This window comes from Diabrotica undecimpunctata, chromosome 8 (assembly GCF_040954645.1).
Source record: "Diabrotica undecimpunctata isolate CICGRU chromosome 8, icDiaUnde3, whole genome shotgun sequence".
Classification (NCBI taxonomy): Eukaryota; Metazoa; Arthropoda; class Insecta; order Coleoptera; family Chrysomelidae; genus Diabrotica; species Diabrotica undecimpunctata.
In genome coordinates, this window is record NC_092810.1 from 67,361,614 (window position 1) to 67,388,559 (window position 26,946).

Here is a 26,946-nt window from a genome sequence, read left to right on the forward strand (position 1 = left end):
TAGAAGATACCAGAGAATGAACAGGTGCTTTGTCTGTTACGAAGAATGAAGAACAATGGGGAGTACGTAAATAATCGCTACCGATGTCAAGAGCCAATAAAACTTTTGAAAAAGGTGTAGCAATACTGGTTGAAAAGAACCTCGCAAAATATGTATACGAACATCTCTTAATAAATGACCGCCTAATTAAAATGGCTCGATACACACAAAAAAAAAAGATTCATGGACTACAAGTATATGTAATTCTGGCTGGCTGCAGGCTGTAGTACGATCGGATTGTTATAGACGATTTCAGAAAAAGAGTCACATGAGCTTGCCTTTGAGATGTATATATACAGACGAATGTTAAGAATTCCATGAGTACAAAGAGTTACTAATGTTGAGGTACTTCGTCGCATGTGTAAACAAAAAGAATTACTAAGAATAATTAAAGAGAGGAAAATGCAATACTTGAGTCATGTGTTGAGAGGCGAAAGATACGAATTATTTCAGGTTATACTGGAAGGAAAAGTAGAGGGCAAAAGATCAGTAGGAAGACGCCAGAACTCGTGGCTGAAAGACCTGAGGAGATGGTTCGACCGCTCATCCGCAGAAATCTTTCGAGCAGCAGTTTCCAAAACTACCATTGCCATTTGGATCGCCAACCTTCGAAAGGAGACGGCGCCATGAGAAGAAAAAGAGCTTTCATTCTGATCGATTTCATTTATCATCACATCAATAAGGGGCACATTTTTATAGTCTCCCACTTTGTGTTAGGTTTTCCATCAGTTCTGCATGTTTTACTATTTAACCATTTTTTAGTACTCGATAATGCTGGGAAATTAATACATTATGTGTACGTAAGATCTACGTACATGATTCTGAATAAACTTTTAAGGAGTTACATACATTGAGTATTTTGTTACTATAGAAAAATCTTGCGAAACCAATCTTCAAGTTGTGAGCACTTGTTTAACACAGGTACATACTTAAATCAATGTCATATATATATATATGAGGTTGGATATCATCATCACTATCTTTACTCTATCTACTGCTGCTCTGAAGAGTTCTATAGAACTGTATTTAAACCAGTCCCTTAAATTCTTAACCATGACACTCTCCTTCTTCCTATACTCCTTCCTCCTCTTATCTTTCCCTGTATTATCAGCCTTAGAAGTTCATATCGCTGTCCCCTCATTACGTGTCCCAGGTATTGTAACTTTCTTATTTTCATTGTGTTTATTATTTCGCATTATTTGCCCATTTCTCGCAATACTTCCGTGTTAGTTTTTTTCTGTGTCCATGCTATTCTAAGCATCCTCCTGTAACACCACATTTCAAAGGACTGTAACTTATTTATGTGTTCTTGCTTTAATGTCCAGCTTTCAAGTCCATATTGCAGTATCGAAAACACGTAGCATCTCAGTGCTCTTAGTCTCAGTTCTAATCTAAGGTCTGTGTTGCAGAGGATTGTTTTCATTTTTACAAACGCATTTCTTGTTATTTCTATCCTTGCTCTTATTTCGGTTGTTTGATCATTATTGTCTGAAATCCAGGTTCCTAGGTATTTGTATTTATCAACCCTTTCTATCGGTACATTTCCCAAATGTATGTTTGTTGGTATATTTGTTTTCTTTGTTATTATTATGAATTTGGTCTTTTTTATATTCATTTTTAGTCCATATTTTTCACAGAAACTGTTTGTTTTGTTTAGCAGTAATTGGAGTTGTTCAGCAGAGCTTGCCATAATCACGGTGTCATCTGCATATCTTATGTTGTTAATAGATCTTCCGTTAATTATTATTCCTTCACTTTGAGATAGTAATGCTTCTTCAAAAATGGCTTCACTATATACATTAAATAGTAATGGGGACATAATACATCCCTGCCTAACTCCTCTTCTGATTTCAATTTCTGGACTGGGTTCGTTATCTATTATGATTTGTGCTCTTTGATTCCAGTAGAGGTTTGTTATTATTCGTAAGTCCCTATGGTCTATGTTTTTTGTCTTTCGAATTTGGACTAATTTTTCATGTCTTAATTTGTCACATGCTTTTTCAAAATCAACGTAACAAACATACACATCACCATTCATATCCATGCATCTTTGAGCTAACACATTAAAAGCAAATAACGCTTCTCTGGTTCCTAGTCCGTTTCTGAACACAAACTGACTATCATCTATTCCTTCTTCCAGTTTTTTATTTATACGACCATGTATTATTTTCAGGAATAATTTGAGAATGTGACTTATTAATGATATTGTTCTGTATTCACTGCAATATTTAGCGTTTGTATTTTTAGGGATAGCACAAAAGGTGGAGAGTAACCATTGTTTCGGTATGTGTCCTGTTTTGTATACCGAGTTAAATAAGTCTACTATAATGTCTAAGGTTTCATCATTTATGCATTTTAAGGTTTCTATAGGAATTTGGTCTGGACCTACTGCTTTACCATTTTTGTTGTTTTTTAATGCCGTTTTAATTTCCTCTTTTAATATCTTTAAAACCATATCCTCTTCTACTTCTATCTCCATCTGTTCTGTTCTATTGTCTTTGAACAGTTCATTGATGTATTCTGTCTATCTTTTTAATTTGGCGTTAGTATTCAACACAAGTTTCTCATTTGCATCTTTCAGTATTCTCGGTTTTCTTGTTCTATTGATGTGAGTTAATTCTTTAATTTTTTTATGTGTGTTAAAACTATCATGTCTTTTCTGGTATTCTTCTATTTCTGCGCATTGTTCTTTTAACCATTGTTCTTTCGCTTTCTTAATTCTGTATTTTATTTGTTTATCCACTTTTTTGTACATCTGATTATCTTTGTTTTTATATTGACGTCTTTCTTCCATTAAATCTAAAATTTCTTCCGTCATCCATTGCTTCTTTTTATATCCGGTTGGTATTAGAATTTCTTTTTGACTTTTATCTATTTCTATCTTTATTAATAACCATTTTTATCCGGCTCAGTATTTTGTAGAATTTGTTCTTTAATATTCATTAATCCGTTGTTGATTTCATCTGCCATGCGTTGCCTTATGTGTGGGTTCCTTAATTTACTTGTATCGATTTTTGCATTTGTTGTTCTTCGTTTTATTATTTTCATTTTGAGCCTAATTTTGGTCACTACTGGGTTGTGATCTGATCCTATGTCGGCACTTGGATAGGTTTTTGCGGATATAATTGCGTTACTGTATCTTTGTCTAACTAATACATAGTCTATTTGGTTTCTTACTCATATCTTATTCTTACTTATATCTTCTTTATAAATATACAATTAATTTTTTAGGCTTTCATCTTCTGTGGCATGTTACATGAAACGATTTTTGTGAAATGTTCAAAACTTATACAGAACTAAATATTACAAAAGATAATTGCATAACGAACACATATAGGTCAGAGAAATTAAAATTTTTTTCGTGACATTGGATTTCTGTAACAAGAACTAATATGTTTCCTGCAGGTGATTTTTTTGGACTTAATTAGCTATTAACAAACTAATGTCAAAAAACGGTAAATTTTCACTGTTTTCGTCTGTCATCAAAAAGTGAAGCAATTGAAACAAATTTAAGAGTAATTAACTTATAAGTCATATAAAAACCTTCAAAATAGCGTTTTTAATGTTTTTATTCTTGTTCGTTGCTTAAAAAGTTGCAAAATAAGTCGGAAATTTCGTTTATTTTTATATAAATGGTAATAATATTAAAAATTAACTTAGAACCTTCATATTACACAGAATGTTTGTTCTTGTGGTGGTTAAACTATAATTAAAATTTCAAAGTGATAGGTCAAATAGTTTGAAAGTTATTTAATTTGTTTATCCCAAATTAAGTTCTTTTGCAACAATATCAGAAAGACAGAAAATTATAAAGTTATAGTAATTTTACAAATAAGTAGCTTACGATATAAGATTTATTTTATCAATATTATTAAAAAAATTTAAGAAAAACGATTTTAAATATTGAAAAATTATTTTGCAAAAACATATTGTAGATGGCTTGCTTATAAACAATTATAATAACTTTTTAAATGTTGCCTACGCGTAAATTGTTTTTTTGATATTTGGAGAAATGAGGATTATTGGAAAATAGAAAATATCTTAAGACAATTTGGAACGAAGATAGTCCCTTTTTTAAATTGACAGCCGGTTTGTGTAACAATTAAGATATCTAATTAGCGACTTTTGGAAGAACATACTTTGTAGCATTTCTGTTTTCCTTTCATATGTATTAAAACACCGAAAAATATTTTCAATCTTTCTGCGTCGCTGAGATTGGTAATATAATTATTTTAAGTTTGTTTATATAACACAGATGGTATTTCCTTGATATTGATTCCGCTTAATATTGCGCGTCAAATAAATATCCACTTAGGTTGGTGGGGAAAGTCATGCAGGGAAATTATGATGTCACTCTGCAATAAATCACGATAGGAGTCAGGTCATTGTTTAGTCAGAAGTTTTCTTTTTTAAATTCATAATGGTTTTTCGTTATTCGTTTTTTGTTATCGGGAATTCAGTAATGTAGAGTGTAGTATAGTAGCAGTGTGGAGTTTAAGTGAAGGTTAAGATTTTGATTCGGAAGAAATAGCTTGCGGCGTGTAGTTCTTCAAAGCCGGCAATTTTTTTTGTGGAGAGGTTAATTTGAGCTCAAGACACTAAATGGGAGTCTTTGTTGAGTTAATCACCGATTTGGTGTGTTGTGCCCTTGTGGGAGTTTTGTAAAGCAGCATTACAACAATTTTAGAGGTCGAGTTTTGAAAAGTGCAGTTTGTTGTCATCCAGGATAATCTGAAGCCCGAATCAGTGTCGAACTTCCCAAGATTTACCCATTTTTATATTGCAGTGTTTTTGATCCAATCCCAAAAACTTCTTAAAGGAAATACCAATCAGTCATTATAAGGTATTTTTTGTTAAAATTTTTCAATGTAAAAATAAACAATTTTTAATTAATAAAAAATTTGCTTTCATGACAAACAAAAAAATTGTAAAGAAATGAAATTATCAAGTTTTATGGATTAGCTAATTGGCACAATAGACTTCTTTTAAATGCATTTAATTTTAAAATTTAATTAATATTTCAAAAATATTTAACATTTAATTTCGACATATGACAGTCAGTATTATCCTTTTCGGACATTTGGTACATAAACATAAATTTGAATTGTTTTGTTTAAAGGTTAACCTCAATGTAAGCTCCGTTGAACATTTAGATATTTTTTCATTTTTGATAATAATCTAAATTCCTATTAGTGTCCCCAACGTCTGAGACTTGTTGTAAATCGTTACAAATGTAATGGGTAATAAGGTTTGTTGATAAATGTTGTTAATATTATTTGTAATAACTGTTGATGTGAAGTAATAATAAATATGTAACCAGGAGTTGTAGAATTATTTCCTTTAAAAAAATGTTCACCCTTTAATATTATTTAGTAAAGAAAAGCCCTTCTTTCTTTCCAGCAACAGGATTATTTTAAACGGCGTCCAAATTCAAATAGTTTAGGAACCTTCTTGTGTTTTGTTGCCCAGGAAATCTATGTATTTTCTTGATTTCTTTCTTTGTGGTTACCCCTCCCAGTCACTGCTTTATTCACTTACGACCAAGCTCTCCAACCAAAAAAAAATGTGTGGCTATTCGCAAACGTTTCGGTATCTTTGCTTACCCTATCTCCAGCCCAGTGATTGCACAGCCCCTATTTTCAACCCCCTATAAGTGATACCCAATGTGGTAGGCAAATTAGATCGTTACAACTTTAGAACTGTATCACTGGTTGTTTATGGATTTCGATGTTTTTTTTTTAATTTGCATCTAATCTTTGCGTACATTACGAATATGTATTATTCAAATTAATAAATTGTCAAATAAACCATCTAATGTGTTTAAACATTTTTTTTTTAATTATTTATGGTAATTTTTATTGTAAAACATAAATATCAATGATTTTTACTATTTATATATTATTCTTTATTTATTTAACAAGTTTTAAACAAATTATAAAAAAATGTTTTTTGCTTCGAACATATATTTTTTTAATAATTTGAGTTATTCTAAGCCGAAAGTTATTCTTGAGTTTTTTTCGTAAAATACTTTAAACGTAAAATGCAAATAGTCAATTAAAATGTCGAAAAAAGACAATTTTTGCGTTTTTCGATGCTATTTTATAATACTTAGACATCCAGTTAATATGAGATGAAAGATTAAGTCAAGTAGTTTAAAAATGCGCAAATTCATATACCGTTGCGTTTCGGAATATACAGACTTCTAAATTTTAACGTTCGAAACAAATTGCTTATTGTTTACCCACAAGCTAAATCTTGTTTAAATCGAAAGAATTAGTTGCCGCACTATTACAGTAAAAAGTTTACCACGGGAACCAGCTTATTATAAACGAAAGAATAAATTGGTTTCAAAAAAAGAATTTTTTTAAACTTTTTACTGTAATGTAGCATCATATTATTTCAATTAAAATAAGATTTAGCTTGTGCGCAAGAAATAAACAATGTGTTTCGAACGTTAAAGTTTAGACGTTAGTCAAGACTATATATCCCGAAACGCAAGGCTATATCGACTTTTCTATGGATATAAACTTATGGATGACTTAAGCATTTTGAAATGGACTTATGGACTTAAGTTTCACTCCATATTTTTTGTTTTTTAAATTCGATATTCAGCCTATTGAAAAATGGCCCCAAAAACGTAAAAATCGGCGTAAAAAATTTTTTTTGCATGTTTAATTGTTTATTTGCATTTACGTTTAAAGTAAGTATTTTACGAAAAAACACAAGAATAATTTCAAATTATTAAAAAAAGTCTATTCGAAGCAAAAAAACATTCTTTTATAATTTGTTTACATATTTATAAATAAATAATAATAAATAAATAGTAAAAATCATAAATATTTATGTTTTACAATAAAAATTACCGCAAATATTACTAAAAAAAATGAATTGAAAATTGAAATAAAAAATTATTTAAACATATTAGATGGTTTATTTAATAATTTATTTATTGGAATAATACATATTCATAATGTACGCAAAAAGTATAAATACAAATTAAAAAAAAATCGTCGAAATCCATAAACAAGGACCAGAGATACAGTTAACAGCTCCTTCCCACTCCATTCCATCGCTCCCGCGATGGAATGGAGGAGGAATGCGAGTTTCACAGTGGACCGATTTTGAGAATCAAATTTTAAAGCTTCGTGGATGATTTCATTGAAGGATAATCTCTTTCAAAGTCACAGTAAAACTTAAAAGTATGTTCTTTTAACTTAATTAGATATCTTAATTGTTATAAAAAAACTTGCTGCCAATTAAAAAAAAAGACAACAGTTGTCTGAAGACAACTTTTTCTTATTAAGACTTTGTAAAAAAATGCAAGCTTTCCAAATATGAAAAAAACAATTTTAGGAAAGACAACAGTTAAAAAGTTATTCTAATTGTTTAAAAGGAAAAAATCGACATGGTTTTGAAAAATAATTTTGCAATATTTAAATTCGTTTTTATTCAATTTGTTTTTAATATTATTGATAGAATAAATCTTCTTCTTTCATAAGCTATTTGTAGAATTACTGTAGCTTCATCACTGACTTATCTTGTTGCAAACAAATTTAATTTGGGATAAACAAATAATTAACTGTTAAACTATTTGACTAATAGCTTTGAAATTTTAATCATAGTTTAACCACCACACGAACCAACATTATGTGTAATATGAAGGTTCGAAGTTTATTTTTTTAAAAATTAACATTTACAAAAAAACCGAAATTTCCGACTTATTTTGCAATTTTCTAAGCAACAAATAAGGATAAAAACATTTAAAAAACGCTCCCTTGAATGTTTTTATATAACTTGTAAGCTTATAACTCCTAAATTTGTTTCAAATGCTTCACTTTTTGCTGATGGATGAAAATAGTGAAAATTTTTTTGACCGTTTTTTTTACCGTAATTTGTTAATAACTAATTAAGTCCAAAAACTCAACTGCTGGAAACATAAAGGTTCTTGTTACAGAGGTCCATACTACTGCTATTCAAAATAACTGACGTTTGCCTGGCCGGTTCAGTGTCACCAACAGGGTACTTTTTTGCTTATTTCCCTGGCCTAATATATGTAGTTTAAAAAATCCATTGCGATGACAAATTGGATCTCCTAGGTGACTAAAAGTAGTTAATTTCAACTACATAATGACGGAAAGGAAAACAACTTTTACACAGAATCAAATTATTATTAATTCCGCTAGAATTATTGGACCATTTGCAATATGCCGATGTTAAGATGAAACAACGAAACAATAGTTATAAGCAGAAACAATATTATTATTCATTAAAAAATATTTTGGAAATAACAGGATAGATGTTCGTTTAATTGTCAGTGTAATCTTATCGTTAACGTTTTTTATGAAGTTCGATATCTCGTATGTAATTATTGCTTCCGGAGTTAGGTTAAATTGTTTGGAATTTCCAGTAAATGTGAGTAGATAATTAACGTAATTCTACACATTTAATAATAAATTTAAAATACTTTAAGAAAGACCAAACGTTTTAAAAAAAATGTTCGTAAAAAGATAATATTTGAGCTTTGAAATGGTAGGACACACATGAAATACAATAGCAATTGACAATTCAAGATAAAATCGATGATGATCAGAAGTAGGAACACCGCGAGTTCCCTAGCTGAAAAATCTAAGATTAAAGTATAATAAAAGTATGAGATGTCTATTCTATACCAGTCTATACTCCATAAGATAGTGGACTCTCGTCGAAAGAGCACTTTGTGAAGATAAAGGGGGCATGAGTGGTATTTGTTCTAGGTTCTAACGCGTTTTTATGTTACGGAGAGCGTTATTAAACGAACAACTTGTTGTGAACTTGACAGAATTTTTTTTTTATTTCTAATAAAATTGTCGAAACACACTTCGTTTTTTATTGTAACTTGTAACGACGATCGGCATGGTCTGATAGAGGGTTTAAAGGGATATTTTAGACAGGAAATGCGTTCGAAAAACGTTTATTTAAAGAGAACTATACAAAGTTACATATTAATAAAAAAATAAAATAAAACAAATTGGTCCCTATTAAATTATCTTCAGAAACAAAATAAAAATAACAAAGAGACCTATACAAATTACTTCTCGATTTAATGAATACCTCAGATTATCTCTACCATGCTCTATAACGGCATTCAATCTTCTGGGCATACTGCTAATTAAGCTTAAAACTTCATACTTCTACCAAGCCTGTCCCAAAGACTCTCGATGGGATATAAATCGATACTGTGCGCTGACCATACCATATGGGTAATATCAACATCATTTAAGTTTTCGATCAACTTATCATTCATTGTCATGCGTCAGTTTGAAGTTTCTCCAATAAATGGTGCATATGAGACAACATAATTGTGCAATATCTTATTTATGTACCTATCAGCGGTCAGAGATCCCCTAGGTACAACATACAATTCTGTATGTGCCTCCGAAGATATACCAGCCAACACCATAACTGAACTCCCTTGAAAACTTACTCTAGGGTTAAATGTGCACTCGGCAAATCTCTTCTCCATACTCTGTCTACTACGGGGACGTAGACAAAATTTAAACTCATCGGTAAATATCACATTTCTCCAATCGCCTGCATTTCAATCTCGATGATCCCTACCGAAATGCAATCTCGCTACACGATGTTCCCCGGACAGTTCGGGTTCTGTAGCGGAACTTCAAGCATTCAGATTGGCCTCATTTACATGTCTTCCAACGGTTCATTTGCTAAAATTTACGTTTCTGATATGTTGAAGAATGTTTTTAACCTCTATAGTTGAGTGCAAGTTCCTATCTCTATCAAACGAGCAAAGAAACGTTGTACTTTACTGCGTGAAACTCTGCATCTATTAGCTACATTACTTCAGTCCTGAATACAAGCAACAATACATGCAACAATTTCTGCATTCAAAGAAATATTGAAATTGCCAAGAATTGACACAAGCACGATAATAATGAGTACTTTTGACATCAATAAACAAAAATGTCATAGTAAAAAGAATTGAAATTGCGCAGCCTCCTTGTAACACTGAAGTAAGTGTAAGATGATAACTTTAATACTGTTGAGATTTTCAATATCTGGAAAATTTAAGAGATTTCTGCTAAGCCATGCTGATTTATTAGCACTTGTAAAATTTTAGTTGTAAGTTTAAGCGTAGTATTTAACAGGTTTAAGTATACCTCCTTAGTTTTCTGCCATCAATAAATCAAATAAAAATTATAAGCCTCTGTAGTTTTCTGGCTGTTTTTTATCTCCTTTTTTGAATAGTATAATTAGTTCGCTCGTTCTCCATTCTTACGGAGATAAAATTCAATAAAAAACATTTTATTGTTTTTTATAATTTTTATTAATTAATGTTGTTAATTGTTCTGTCATTGCTGCTCCAAAATATTTCAATAATTCGTTTGGTATCCCGTCTTTGCGTGCTGCTTTTCTGTTCTTTAGGTTTTCAAGTATTTTCCGAACTTCCTGTACATTTATATATATTATACGAATATACTATACCGATGCAAAGAGACAAATTGTAAATAAAATGTCAATTTAATATATTTATATAAATTTTCTTAGCGTTTTCTTCTGGGTTCTGGGATTCTATGACAAGAATAGTTTCTGCTTTAGTCGCACCTCATAAAATTAAAGATTTTGATTACAACATTGTAAAGAAACTTGAGAATCGCTGAATCCAATGATAAATATTCTTGTGCGGCAGCATAAATTTCTTTCCTTATATCAATAAGAAAATCAATCAATTTCAGAATTTACTACTGCTCTAAACCAGATACTCTTGAATGCGAATTTATTTCTACGTGCGAATGTCAAGCACACATTTCTGAACATATTTTACGAACTCAGATTATTCGAGGCATCAAAGTTAACTTAATTAGAGAACGTCTTCTTGAATCCAATTAAAAATCATTTGAAAAATTGGAAGTAAAGGCTTTAATATTTGAATATTAAATTATCGACAGTAAAGAATTTTCGTTAAGTAACACTTCTTTAAATATCAACAGAATCGATCTATAGACAGAGATCAAATTTAAATTCAACATTTCAAAATAGGAAGCGTTCCCAATCTAGGTGAAGAATCAATTTTCAAGAATTGGGGATAGACAAGTGATGCCTACGATGTGGTAAACAACATCTTGTTAATAACTGTAAAATCGATCCTGAACGACCTCAGTGCACAGGTTGTAAAAAATATGGTCACGTGATATTAGTTTATAACGCTTTTCATCATCCATCATCATCATCCAGCCTTTATTTATCACGTCCACTACTGAACATATGCCTCCCTTAAACTCCTCCATTCTTTGCGATTTTGTGCTCTTTGTTGCTAATTTTTCGTGATACGCCTGATGTCGTCAGCCCAACGTGTAGGTGGTCTTCCTCTATTACGTTTGTCTGCTCTTGGCCTCCAATGTGTAATTTTGCTCGTCCATCGTGAGTCGTGCATTCTCGCTACATGGCCTGCCCAATTCCATTTTAGTTCCGCTATGCGTTTCACAACATCAGCAATACTCGTCCTTATTCGCAGATCTTCGTTTCTTATTCGGTCCCGCAATGTGACTCCTAGCATAGACCGTTCCATTCGTCTCTGTGTCACTCTCAATTTCGAAGCCGTAATCTTGGTTAGAGTCATAGTTTCCGCCCCATAGATCTTGACCGGTAATACGCATTGGTCAAATACTTTTCTTTTGAGGCTTTTCCAAAGGCTGCCCACGCTAAAGTAATTCGTCTTTGGATTTCGCATGTTTGGTTATCCCTGCTGATTCTTATTTCGTGACCCAAATACGTATATTTCTCCAACAGTTCTACCACTTTGTTTTGAATAGTTAAATGGTTATTGGTGACCATATTTGTCATAAACTTAGTTTTGGACAAGTTCATTCTGAGGCCCACCTTCGAACATGCAAATGGTTAAGTTTTTCGCCGTCTATTGTTACTCCTCTGTGCTCCCAATTGCCTTATCCCACGTTCTATTTTTATCGGTCAGGTTTTATCGTGTATCTTAACAGTCATAGTGGCATTTTTGTAAATATTGTAAGTTCACTATACCTGCAACGACTAAAACTGTTCGATCTACACCTTAATCGCAAAAATGTGAAACCAGTAGAGAATATCTTGGTCATCTTATTAAGCACAACAAAATTTTAAAGTCTCAATTAATTAAAGTTTCCTGTGCGGAAACTTTTACAGAAAAAATAAAAATTTATTTGGAATAATTCATGTGAAACAACTTTCAATAAATTAAAGAGAAAATTGGGAGTGATCAAGTTTTGATTCCCCATGATCAAAGTTTGTCCGTAAAATTAGCTTATGGTGAAAGTCCAACCGGTGTTGCAGGGGTACTATCTCATGTTATTGATGATACAGAAAGGCCTATCGCATTTGCTTCAAGATCTCTTACTAAATGTGAACCAAATTATAGTCAATTAAACATAAAAGCACTTGCAATAATTTTTTCGGTAAATCACTTCTTTATGTATCTTTTTGGGAGTAAGTTTAGACTCATCACTGATAACAGCCCTCTGACGAGAATGTTTCATCCACATTTAAAGTTACTTTTAATGACTTCTACTAGACTACTTCAATGTGCTTTATTTTTATCAGGATTTAATTACGATTTTGAATACAGAAAATTGTTCAGTATTTTCTACAGCTTGTATTAATCAACTTTCATCTTCTTTCGAAAAAATGTTTAACGAAGAAATTAAATGTATCTGACATGAATCAATAAAAGAAATTTCAACATACGATCTAATCGACCAAAGATGCCACAGACAAAGATCCTATTTTATCAAAAATTAAACTTGATTTAAAATCACAAAATCAAAATTATTTCACTTTAGAAGATGAGATCCTTTTTGAAGTCAAAGAATTGTTATTCCAACTCAACTCCAACAACTGGTGCTCGCAGAACTCCATAGCACTCACATATGCATTACAAATATGAAGAAACTTGCTAGAAAATATTGTTATTGGAAAAACACAGATAAAGATATTGAAATTATGGTCAAGTCATGTCAACCTTGCGATCAAATTCGAAAATCACCTTCAAAAGCTCCACTGCATCACTGGGATACTCTATCCATATTGACTATGCGGGTCTATTCCAAGGTTTTTATTTTCTGGTAGTGGTTGACTCTAAATCACGATGGGCTGAAATCAAAGTTCTTATGGATGCGCCAACATTTTCAAAAATCCATGGAATTTTTCAAGTTTATTGCTTCTGGTCATCATCCTACAAATGGCTAAGCTGAACGAAACTTTCAAACCCTCAAAATGAGAATAAAAGCTGTCTCTAGTAATCGTTTGCCCATGCATAAGAATGTGCAAGAAATTCTTTTAAAATATAGACACCACTTTCCTGTGGGAAATCACCAGCTGAAATGTACTTAAACAGAAGTTTAAGAATCAAACTCGACGCACTAAATCCATCAAAACTTACAGATCAGAAAATCATCCCACTGGTGCAAGAAAGTTAAATGTGAAAGAGAGAGTACACGTAAGGTATATCCAAGGAAACATGGAACTTTGGGACAATTGTTAAAGAATATGGTTTGTTGCATTATCAAGTCCAACTTGATGACGGCTATAGTCTAAAACGTCACATTGACCAAATTTGTAAAACGATGGTACCCAAATAGAATGTACCCTTTGTAAACGAACCAGAACTAATTCGTTATCAGCCACAATATCAAGAACGTCCCCTACATATTACGCTGTCTATCCAACTTTCAGTTCCTCCAGTTCATTTACATCCAAACCCTATCAACGAATCAATGATCAAACCTGATCATCCCGATAATCAACTGGTACCCATTAATGAACCTGCTGCTGAAGAACATATAGCTCTTAACAATTCATCACAGCAATCGCCTATACCTGAACATCCGCTCGAACGAATTCGACGTCCCAAAGATTTCAGAATTATATTATTTAATTCTTTTGTTTTTTTATAATCAAATAGCGTGGGAGACTATAATATTCTCCTTTATTATAGGATCACCCCGCAATATTTATATGTATTTTTATGTCATATGAATATGTCAATGTTATCAGTTATCATATTAACAGTTAACAGTTATCATATTGTGATAATAAAAATCGTCTAATTATTTTATCCAAATATTTCAAGGTTGGAATTAGCAATATGATTTACTAAATTAATGTGAACAAAAAAAATGTCCTTAAAACTTTTCTCAGAATTATCCATACACGAATTTACAAGAAGTGCGAGTTCCAGATGAGTGACACTCAATTCGGATTTCGAAACGGATTGGGAACACGAGAGGCTCTTTTTGCTTTAAATGTGTTAACGCAACGATGCAGAGACATGAATGTAGATGTATATCCATGTTTTATTGACTATCGAAAAGCATTTGACTGCGTTAACCGTCAAAAGATGATCGAAATTCTGAGAACAACTGGAGTTGACGAACAAGACTTGCGAATTATCTCAGAACTATACTGGCACCAAACGGCAACAATTGAAATAGAGCACACAACATCCGAAGACATACAAATCCGACGAGGAGTGAGACAGGGTTGCGTCTTATCACCGCTACTCTTTAATTTGTATTCGGAGTCTATATTCAGAGAAGCATTAGACGAGGTCCAAGGCGGAATTAAGATTAACGGAATCAGCATAGACAACATCAGATATGCTGATGATACCGTCTTAATAGCAAGCAACGCACAAGAACTACAAAATATAATAAATGCGGTAGTTGACCACAGCGAAATGTTCGGTTTACATCTAAACGTTTCCAAAACTAAAACTTTAATGTTTTCAAAGACACCAATAAACGTACAGGTGTATGCCAAGGGTCAAATAATAGAACAGGTAAATTCCATAAAATATTTGGGAACAAATATCAATAGTCAGTGTAATCCAAAAAAGGAAATCCTATCAAGAATCGAACAAGCAAGGAAAACATTCACGAGCATGAAAACATTTTTTACAAGATCAGACCTTAGTCTACAGCTTAGAATCCGAATGATCAGATGTTACGTTTTTTCTGTCTTACTGTATGGCTGTGAAAGTTGGACAATGGACTCTGAAATAGAAAAAATAATAGATGCCTTTGAGATGTATATATACAGACGAATGTTGAGGATTCCATGGGTACAAAGAGTTACTAATGTTGAGGTACTTCGTCGCATGTGTAAATAAAAAGAATTACTAAGAATGATCAAAGAGAGGAAAATGCAATACTTAGGTCATGTGTTGAGAGGCGAAAGATATGAATTACTTCAAGTTATACTGGAAGGAAAAGTACAGGGCAAAAGATCAGTAGGAAGACGCCAGAACTCGTGGCTGAAAGACCTGAGGATATGGTTCGACCGCTCATCCGCAGAGATCCTTTGCGCAGCAGTTTCCAAAACTACAATTGCCATTTGGATCGCCAACCTTCGAAAGGAGACGGCGCAATGAGAAGAACAAAAATTTTTTCGATATTACCTATTATCTCAATATGATCTAAAGTAGAAAAAAAACATATGAATACAGAACTGTATGTAAAATGGCTAAAAAAAAATTTCTATCAAATTTTCACGAACCTTCCAATATTATTATTGATAAATAAAGCTGCACATTGTCGCACAACGGAATGTGGGAATGGAAACTAACAGAATGAAATGGAAATTCTGAATCTCCGCACATTAGCGCAGAAAATTTTATTTGTATATGATTAATTTATTAGGAAATGTAGTATCATACCTCTGACGCCTAACTTAAAGAAAAACACAGGTTCGACGGCATTCTGGGAAATAAGACAATTAGTTGATTTTTTCAGCTATTTTCGGGTTGAGTGTTTCGCAATAACCACACAATTTCGAGATCACGAAATCACGACACGTGAAGATATTACGTGAAGATATACACTTAACATGCTTGCGTATGTCTCGCGTCTTTGTAAGTGGAGAAGCTGCAAAACCTCGGAAAAAATTGCTAAGTTGGAAAACCAAGCCGTTCCGCTACAATCCATTACGCGATGTTCCGATCCCCGGTTATGTGGAAACTATACTTAATTGAATGAAAAAGACAGAAAAGATTTGATTTCACGTTCAAAGCGTCTATGTATCTGTTGATACGTATTTCGACTTAATAAGTCTCATCAGAACAGTTATTCATAGCCGTTCTTAACGTGAAAAATTATCTTCTCTGTCTTATTAGGAAGCAACAATAAAATGGCTTCGTTATGGACGCAATAGCGACATCTATAGAAAGATAGATTTCGAAAGATAGATAAATTTCGAAACTATCTTACCGATTTTTATACTTAATTGATATATTTTTCAAACTTTCCTTTCTTTTCCATTCTGTTCGGCGATAATGTGAGGCCTGCCTAATACTCTATGTAATTCAGAACAAATCCATAAATTGTCCTTTAGAGCACGGAAAAAACAAACGAGTCGGTTAAAGAAACGAATTATTCAACTTCTAACATCTTAAAATGTAAATTATTACTTTGTGTAAACAAAATGAGTGCATATTATAAAATTAATGACTATTTGAGGTAATTATAAAAATTATTATTACAGGGAAATTCGAGACTAGATTAGTATAGTGATGATAACGATCCAAATGTGTTTTAAGGCACTTTCAAGAATCTCCCAGAGATATAGGATAATTGCGTTATTAAAACTGAAAAACTGATATTAAAATGATGACTGTATAAGCAATATAATGTACGAAATAAACGCAATCGCTGTTAATCTTACAAAAGATAGTAATAGTGATGATTATGACATATAATAATTAAAAGAATGTGCATTTTATGGAGGAATTTCTTTTTTGTAGACTTAAATAGTTATTTAACTATAGGTAAATACTAAATTATTATCTACTTATAATTGGGTAACCATCTAAAGTCATCTGCTCTTTACATTTTTCTGCATTAATGCAGGTGCAGATATCAACAAAATTTCTTTGTTATTTGTATAACTGGTTTTTAACTCATTTTGTAAATAGACGTTAAATATTTCATTTAAATATATTCATTTATTAAAACCTTTCGCAAGATAATTATAATTAGAAGAGAACGAATTTTCGAAATGTACCTACTTCCATTTTATGTTACTATTATTCATAGACATTCATAGAAAAATAAAGCATTTAGTTTGAAATTTTAGAAAATATTTTGGAAAGTAGTTCTACGGGATAAATATATTGTTTCACTGTTGTTGAACGATATTTCTTTTAAGGATCAACCTGGTACGTAAGAGACAGGAGCAAAAATACGTAAATCGAATATTTTGTGAATTCTTATGCTAATAATTCATAAAATATATAATTTATTTATATTTTCTAGAACATGGCATTCTGGCAACATTTGAAATATCATGAACCCACCCCAGTTCATAATATAACTTCTACGAGGAATATAGATGAGCGTCTATATTCGCTGCATCTACTCAATCATTGTAGTTTCAAAATAAGGATTCGTGTGTTCAGACCAGCAGACACGTTATAAATATTTACGAATGTATGGGAAATAACATGGAGGAATATAGCAGAATGATACCGTAAAAAGAATTGAGAAATTAACAAAATTAACGCGTTCCACTATTATAAGAACCATAAAGGTAAGCGATGTTGTCGATTATTCTGCGATTACTAACCGAACAAATAAAATATTCGGTGATTGATTAAGCAACAAAAAATGTTATTTAAGGGCGGTATTACTCTTTCAGATCCGCAAGTACACTTCTTATTGATATCTATATCCGGAAGTATTTTAAGGTGTTCTGTGGTCTTGCGGCCTTAACCCGGATAATTTATCAAGTCATGTCAGATTTTTGTAGACGGAATTTTCGGTCAAATAAAATTATGCCAATGCTACTTTATTATAGAGATATACTAATAAGAAAGAAAATGCAGGCAGTTTTATGTTTATATTATGTTATACATATTTATAAAATTATATTGATGGAGATTTCATTAAGTGCCGTTCCACTCTGGGAGAGAAGACTTTTATGTACTAGAGTAAGCTGATATCTCAAGAGAGGAGATACAGATAAACTAAAATCAGCGAAAATACCTAATGTGAAGTACACCGACGATGAAAAGGAGACTATTGAGTATTTTTCCGGTCAAAAGTAATGCAACAAGTAGGCTGTGCCGATAGTAGGTTATGGACAAAATCGCATGACAACACCATCTCCCAAATATTGTTGTTTGTAAACAGACTTAGATTTGTGAAATAATGTCGCAAGTAGAAAAAACAAAAGTGGCGGAATATTTGTATAGAAAGGGTGTCCGAAATGTTAAATAATTAGTGCAATTGACTGAACTCGGAAAAGGTGTAGTGTATGAGACAATAAAGAGGATAAAAAATGGCATAGATATGAGACATAGACCAGTTTCGAGTAGACCGCCCGATTCGAGAAGATTCGCGGAAACAATTTAAATGCTTTAGTAGCTTTAGGACGACAAAATCCGCGCCTAGGGTTTCGAAAATTAGCGAACAGATTTGGAAATCAACGAAGAATAAAAGTGTGCCCAGAAACTGTCCGCATGTCACTGAAAAAGCAAGGATATATATCAAGGAATCAAAAAAATACCTACAATGACACCTCTGCAAAGGCAACGAAGAATAGATTATTGTCAACGTTTTCGAGAAGATAATTTTAATAATGTCTTTATATCTGATGAAAGTTGTTTCCAGCTTGGAGCAAATCATCTACAAGTACTATCAAGAGAAAATGTTACTGTTCAAATTTTTAAATTTCCCACTAAAATAATGGTTTAGGGAGCAATATCTCAGCGCGGTGCTACACATCTCTGTATAGTTAATGGTACTATTGATAGTGCTAAATATTGTGACATCCTAAATGGTTTTCTTCTTGAAACGGCTCGTTTTATATCCAGAGGAGTGACGTTTTCAGATGTCATACTTCTGCTAATACTCAAGCTTGGATGCAAGAACACGAATTGGCAACAATTCCGTGGCCAGCAGCATCTCCAGATCCCCATTGAAAACATACGGGGACTGATGAAGATTGAAGTGGAACGAGCAGCGCCACGAGATAAAGAAGGTTTGATTCGGTCAGTTTTAGAGGCCTGGAACACCATTACCGAAAATTATGGCCTTGACCTAGTTTCGGGTGTACCTGGACGTTTAGTTAAGTGTTTAGATTTAAATGGAGGTTGTATAAGTAAATGAGATGAATTATTTGTTGAAATTTTATATTTCAAGTGATATAAATAAATACCGTAAAATTATAATTCTGCTTTCTTTTTTCCGGATCCTTTCTAGACGGACTATATATCCAAACCTTGGACGTGAGGACTATATCAAATCTGGGAAAGCAGACTCTCCGACAAAATCATTCAGACGAATAAATCTGACCTCATTAATGTTAAAAACAATGGAAAACATCTGTTGTAATGGGCTGATCAAGCAGGGAAGTCAGATAAACTCGGCCATACAATATGGTGTATAGCCTTCAGAAGAACTTACACAGAAAGAAATGACATTTGCACCTTTGTTAGATATTGAAGCTGAATTTGATAATACCTTTATCGGGTCTGTACACAGAACACAGATAACAAAGAGAAGTACAATCGCCAACAATATAGAATATAGTTGAAGGATTTCCAGACGGTACGGTGACAGTTATATGACTTTTTACTTAGTACGAAGGATAACATTAGATTCTAAGGTTCTTTGGAATATTACCAATAGACCTAAACAACTACTCTGGAGCTGAAGAACAGTTGTAGATAACATCTGGAGCTTGAAATCAAAGGTGACCTATTGGTTGTACACATCATTGATATAAGCAGTACTTTGGTGGATAAAAAAGGCAGTACGGACATGTCTAGTGAGTCTCACCACAGGAGCACTGTAAAGAATGGCATAATTAGAGGCTATGACTACCTCTGCTGGAATGTTTGACCATTAATTTCAAGAGAACCAAAAATGGAGGTCCATTAATGTGTCACACAAACATCACTGGCACCACATTTGAGGAACTCATCTTTCACATTAACTGGAATATTCTTGATAATCGTGCCATAACATCTTTTCAGATATCAGAACTTATCTTAACTGAAAATGTCAATACTATAATACCATCTCGGGAACAAGTACTGTTTTATATTAACAGATATCCAATATGTTTCACTGAGGGGTCAAAAACTGTAGATGGGACCGGATCAGGGATCTTTTGAGAGACATCTAAATACGAATTGAACGAATACTACAATTTGAGATAGCAGTCTAGAGTGTTCAAGACTCCATACCGCGGTATCACGAAAAATGCCATTAGAAATGAAGTTCAAAAGTGACTTAAAAAAAGTGATAACAACAAATGAAGAAATTAAGAAAATCGCTAACAACGTTGACAGCAAGCTTTCGGCTAGTTTAATAGATCTTAACAGACGAGAGCTGAAGACAGTGATAGAGATGCTGACTGGGCACTTTGAACTAAGAAAACACCTCTATAAGATGGGTACGGTTAAATGGGTAGTGAACGGATGGGTAGTGAAAGACATACAACATGGAGGAAGAAACTACCATACATGTAATTTGTGAATGTGAAAGTAACGAAAGGAAGGGTGTTTGGTATAAAGGTCTCACGAAAAAGTGCTAGAGACAAGAATTTTCTCAGCTGATTTAGCAAAGAGGAATACGTGATGTTTCCACTTTAATACGGTGGTAACACTACACTAGTATATCTTGAAAACACTTTTTGAACATTTACATCTTAAATTTATTTAATAGTTAACAGGCACTTTTCATTCTTAACTGATAGAATTATAAACGAACATGCGATAATTGAAATCAGTGATGCGCAAAAAGTTATTAGGAATACATTAAATTAAGTAAAAATAAAACCAAATAATTTTTTTAAAAAATCCCCAAATTTCTTAGATATAGGATTTACTTACTGAGAGATTGAAGTCGAAAATCTAAAACCAAAAAAATAAAATAAGTGTTATTAACTTTTGATGAAATATCGTGATTATGATGGGATTGGATAGAGAATATGTGTAATTTTTTTATATAAAAGTAAAAGTACTAACAAGATAATGCGCAACACCGATAATACGAAATTACAGTTACTATAGAAATTTAACCTTCACACCCATCAGAAAAAGAAAATTGAAAATCCGAAGGTGACCTGTAGAAGAACATTTAATCTTGCAAAATTTTTGCAAAGAAATACCAGAAGGAAATTTTTGGTTATAAAGATAAAATCAATATTCGATCGATCGTTTCTATTAATTAGTTGAATTGTTTCTTGTTCTAACGTCCCGAAAAATTGGGAAAGAGTTTTTTGTACACTTTTTTAAATCAAACATCGCAACGGTTTAGAAAAAAAATGGTATTTAACAATAAATAACAGTTAAAACGAACAATATGCCTAGACTCTAGTTGGTGTAAGGAGAGAACTATTTTAACTTATCAAAATGTGTGAAAAGTGTGAAAAAGAGGTAGATGAACCCAACACGAATTCAAAAGTGACAACATATTTACAATGACAGATTTTCTACAAAAATGCGAGAATGCATTAAAACAATATATATACGAGGGAACTAACGATTTTCCCATGACATTTGTTGATACAGGTATCTAAAACCTGCTTTTGATGAATATGGTGATAAAAATTTGTAATAAACAAAATATTAAGTATCATTTTTACTTATAAACAATAAATAAACAATGTAAGATTGTTATTTGATTTTAAATATTAAAGGTGAAGACCAATAAAATAAATAGAAAATGCGAGAGATGATGAGGTATGACGCTTTCCACGGATGGAAGCACAAAAAACCGAAACAACAAATAATCAAATAACATCAAACATATACTAGAAAGAAAATAACAAAAAACCAGAGAGAAAACAAAATACCAATACAAAAATAACATAACAGCACACTAAGAAGAGAGTTCGTAGCTCAAAAACACTCGTGGACAACCACAACGAATAGCGTGGGCGCAGTTGCTTTAAGTGGACTAACTCTGTATTGTCATATTGTCATATATTTGCATATATGTATTTGTCAATATTATAGTATAGACATTGTACTAATTAAGATTTTTATGTTTCAGGCAACCTACAAAAAAAATGAAGAAAACACAAAAAACGGCCTTAGCCACCAAAAAAAAATAAAAAATACTAACAAAAACCGGCGTAAGTCAACAAAAAAAAAACTAACAAAAACCCCAAAAACCCGGGCATGGAGGGTCGAACCCCTTGAGCACCAAGTCTCCGAACTGAGCCTAGCTCAGAGCAGAGACTTGGGGCCCAAGTAAGTAATTTTTAGTTCGCGGATAAGCTACATTAAGCTAACAGGATCATAGCGATAATGCGCTGTCCTGAGTTTGATTTCGGTTAGGAAACCATGTTGGAGTTCTATTATCCAGGACTCTCACATGAAGAGCATGTGGCTGATAGTTGTGCCCCTATCGCGCATCAGAGTGCTATAGGGGGGAAAGGGATGGTCTGGAACATTGGAGCGCGGTGGAGTGACTCCTGTTTTTACTCGAGTTAATACACCTCGCTCCAATGAATTGTTACACCCGTAATTCTTAGGGGGTGGATACGTCTCACAGGCTGGGTTTAATTAAATTGCTTGCTTGAATTATATAGAAAAGTGACACAATTTTACTGAAAAAGCATAGAAAATCCTTTAAAATGAGGGTTTGTAAAGTTATTTTTGTTAATTTGTTTAACTATTACAAAAATAGCTTTAAAAGTCGATTTTTTGTAAATTAATAACAACCTTTCCAAATATACATAAAAAACTTTGATTTCGCGTGAGAATAACTAAGAACAATCTCACAAATATTGAGCTTTAAAACTTTCACTTAATAGTTATTGCAAAATTGAAATTGTTTATCTCAAAAATCTCAAAAAACATTATTGTGCGTAAACTGTTGGGTCTACAGGAATTCTGAAACCACCAAATGGAAGAAAAACGCTTATTTTTTTAAATAAAATCATTTAAGGGATAAAAAGTTTATGGTAAATATTGTAAAATAAATTTGCAAAAGTACTGTAATTTCAAGCGTATAAACAACTGAAATAACTCGCATTAACATGTAGGAAGTTATTTTTTTTACTCGTCATGATGGCATTTTTACACGAAATAAAGAAAACCTTAATTACTATTTAACTGGGAATAAGCCACAATTAAAGGTTAAAATACGTTTATTGACGTTTCAATTTCCACTTCGGAAATCGTTCTCAAAATACAAACATTAGTAAATTAAACAAATTTTGTTTTTGTTACTTAGTGAAAAATTCTTCTATTAATTTAATTTTATCTGACTCATCAATATTGTTGAGTTGCGTTCCTGGGACGACTTTACTTATAAGATAGTTCATTCGATTACATGAAATCAACTTTAACTTGAGAATATCCGTCAGAAAAGATCATAACATGTAATTCGTCTTTAAAAAGACAAATACATGCCATGATGACAGTAAAATTCTCCCGTTAGTGATTCCATAGTAAATTATGAGGGAAAAACCAGGAAAAAAACCTCATAATACTATCCCGACATGGTAAGTATTTGATCTTGCATTTATTTTACCTTCAATAAATACCAAATTCCGATTTTATATGTTTGTTATTTAAAAAATATAAATGATGTATTCTCTATAATATGTTACTGACATACCAATACTGGTATTTTCTTTTTAATAACTTCCTCTTTCAATATGGGTAACCAGATCCTACTACATTCTGCCGAGGAATTCGCGACACAATTGGTCTCATTTAGCATAATTAGAGCCGCTTCTTTGATTTTTCTCTTTTTACCATCCGTTTCTTTTAGGACTATATTTGAATCATTCCATTGAACCCTATGTTCATTATCCCATGCATGTTTACATATTTGAGATCTATCAAATTCTCTATTTTTAATATAGGATTGATGTTCACTTATTCTAACATTTAATGGCCTTGATGTTTCACCTAAATAAAACTGATCGCATTCACAAGGTATTTTATAAATGCAATTCTTTGTCCTTTCTTGTTCATTGTTAGGTTTGGTTTTGGACAAAGTAGATCTCAACGTGTTTGTTGTTTTGAATGTTGTTGAAATGAATTGAATTCCTCGGCAGAATGTAGTAGGATCTGGTTACCCATATTGAAAGAGGAAGTTATTAAAAAGAAAATACCAGTATTGGTAAGTCAGTAACATATAGAGAATACATCATTTATATTTTTTAAATAACAAACATATAAAATCGGAATTTGGTATTTATTGAAGGTAAAATAAATGCAAGATCAAATACTTACCATGTCGGGATAGTATTATGAGGTTTTTTTCCTGGTTTTTCCCTCATAATTTACTATGGAATCACTAACGGGAGAATTTTACTGTCATCATGGCATGTATTTGTCTTTTTAAAGACGAATTACATGTTATGATCTTTTCTGACAGATATTCTCAAGTTAAAGTTGATTTCATGTAATCGAATGAACTATCTTATAAGTAAAGTCGTCCCAGGAACGCAACTCAACAATATTGGCAATATCATTTTAAAGTCGTCTACTTTAAAATGTATAATGTATGTCTGAATTGTCAATATAGATGAGTCAGATAAAATTAAATTAATAGAAGAATTTTTCACTAAGTAACAAAAACAAAATTTGTTTAATTTACTAATGTTTGTATTTTGAGAACGATTTCCGAAGTGGAAATTGAAACGTCAATAAACGTATTTTAACCTTTAATTGTGGCTTATTCCCAGTTAAATAGTAATTAATTTAAAATGCCACAAGAAAATAGCTTCAGAACAATATAAAGAAAACCTTATTTCGTACGATCCTTAAACGCCGAGTTAGCCCTTTGTTTTAATTCACCAGGGCTTCGTTTATAAACAATAAGCAATTTAAAAAGTACTATTTAAAAGATTAAGAGTTCAAGTTTGGACAAAATTAATTTAGAAACGATTTCTCTAAAAATGAGCTGTCCATTCAAATTTATAAAAGTCGCAATATCTCCATTTCTAATCAACGAAAATATGATTTTTTTTTAATTTGGCGAATCTCTTGGCATATATCAGAAACGCATTTATTTAAGATACTAGTGCAGATTAGAGAGCTAAAACAATGCATATTTAAAAAACTTATCACCACCTTAATTAGATACCAACATGAAATATTAGGATAGAACATGATTTTTAAATATTATTTTATCTGTAAATGAAACAAAAAAAAATATGTACATTTTTTTAGTTCCCATGTACTAAAAAGAGCGTGCTAGAGAGTTTTCTAGAGAGCGTTTCAGTTAAAGTCTCAAAAAAAAGGTGTCCGATGGCGGACCCTAATCCTCAGGATTTTCACAACTGAAACAAAAAATTCCAACTGAATTACTTAAAGAAAGGAACCTTACAACCTCGATTTTTTTCAACTTGTTCTTCAAATGACCGCAATTTTGTTTTATAATTTTAATTTTCGATTAAGAGTGGTTGATTGTCTTGCAAGTAATCTTATTGGAATTTTTTCTTTTAAGATGTACCAATCCCATTATTTATGAAAACTAAAAAAAACTTTAACTCAAAGATAATATTTAAAAAAAAATTCATGTTCGTATCTAATAAAAGAGCTGAATTTTTTTTTTTTTGAAAATATGCATCTTTTTAGCATTTTAATCTATACTAGTACCTTAACTTGTGAATTATTTATTTAACCAAGTAATTTGTTTGATCAATTTAAAATAAACTATTATTTCGCAAAATTTTACTTTTGTCCTATTATTTATTATATCATCTCATTTTCATTTTCTACTGAAAATAATGAGAAAAAAGTAAAATTTTGCGAAATAAATATTTATTTTAAATTGTTTAAACAAATTACTCGGTTAAATAAACAATTCAAAATTAACTAAATGAATTTTTATAATTCAGGCAACGCGAAACCCCAAATTAAAAAAAAAACATAAATTTTCATTGATTAGAACCGGAGATATTAAGACTTTTAGAAATTTGAATTTATGAATTCAGTTTTTGAAATATGTAATAAAATCGAGAAATAAAAAGGCTAACTCTGGTTCTAGGAGTCGTAACACATTGTATTTTTTTTTTAATTCTGTACGATGTTTCTTCCTTTTTTATGCAATTAAGGACTTAACGATGTGAGCTGAGCTGAACGTAACCGGGACTCCTCTTTTGGCCAGAGAGAACTTTACTTGAAATCATCTTCAATAATCACTATTAAGCAGATCCATCTTTAATCACCTGTGACCAACTAATTAGCTCCACTATGCTCTAGAATAGCTAGGTAATTACATTTATTTGGGCCGGTTCAGTATTAATATTTGAGTCTCTTTAGTTTCTTCCTTGGGTACTGAGTACCTGCAAGGGAAATTTATTTGTGTCCAGCATTTTTTATTATTTTGGTATAGGACACCAAGAACCGTGTAGACATCTACGACTGAACAATGCTCCTTCAATGCTTCCTCCCCTACATGTATGCTTTTACTATCATCTAATATATAGACTTTCGTCTAAAATTAAAAATCTTTTTTTCCGTGCTATTCTTAAGAGTTAGTTTTTTAACTCTCTCTCTTCCTCTCTTCAATAGTTCTACTGCCCAAATCGGACCCTGACCTCCTCCAAGCTTTACTTTCTTCGGCTGCTGTCTTTCAGTTATCCACCCTCTAGTATCAGTGCTCACTTCATTTAACTACCTCTTCCTAATCTTCCTCCTGACCGACGCCCTACCATAGTTCCACTAATCGTTCTACTAGGAGTTCTATTATTATCCATTCCTATAAGATGACCTGCCCAGCACAGTCTTTGTATTTTTGCATAATTTGCTATAGTGAGTTCTTTGTAATATTGATATAACTTGTGATTAAACTCTGTTCTTCTCACACCATGTATAGCCATTCTCAATATCTTTCTTTCAAAGGTATTGGTAAGGTTTATTGTTTTTTCTGCCATGATCCATGTTTCTGT

At 32.1% G+C, this 26,946-nt stretch overlaps 1 protein-coding gene across 3 annotated transcripts in view; it reads right to left on the bottom strand.

Moving 5' to 3' along the window:
• Nucleotides 1–26,946, bottom strand: part of Abl (tyrosine-protein kinase Abl) — a 152,545-nt gene that overhangs the window by 94,902 nt on the left and 30,697 nt on the right. For 2 of the 3 annotated variants that reach the window (XM_072540429.1, XM_072540431.1), the window contains exon 2: nucleotides 20,918–20,938. The exons of the other annotated variant lie outside the window; for it this stretch is intronic. In XM_072540429.1, the coding sequence (XP_072396530.1) occupies nucleotides 20,918–20,938 (21 nt within the window). The remainder of the gene's footprint in view (nucleotides 1–20,917; nucleotides 20,939–26,946) is intronic. 3 annotated transcript variants of the gene reach the window in all.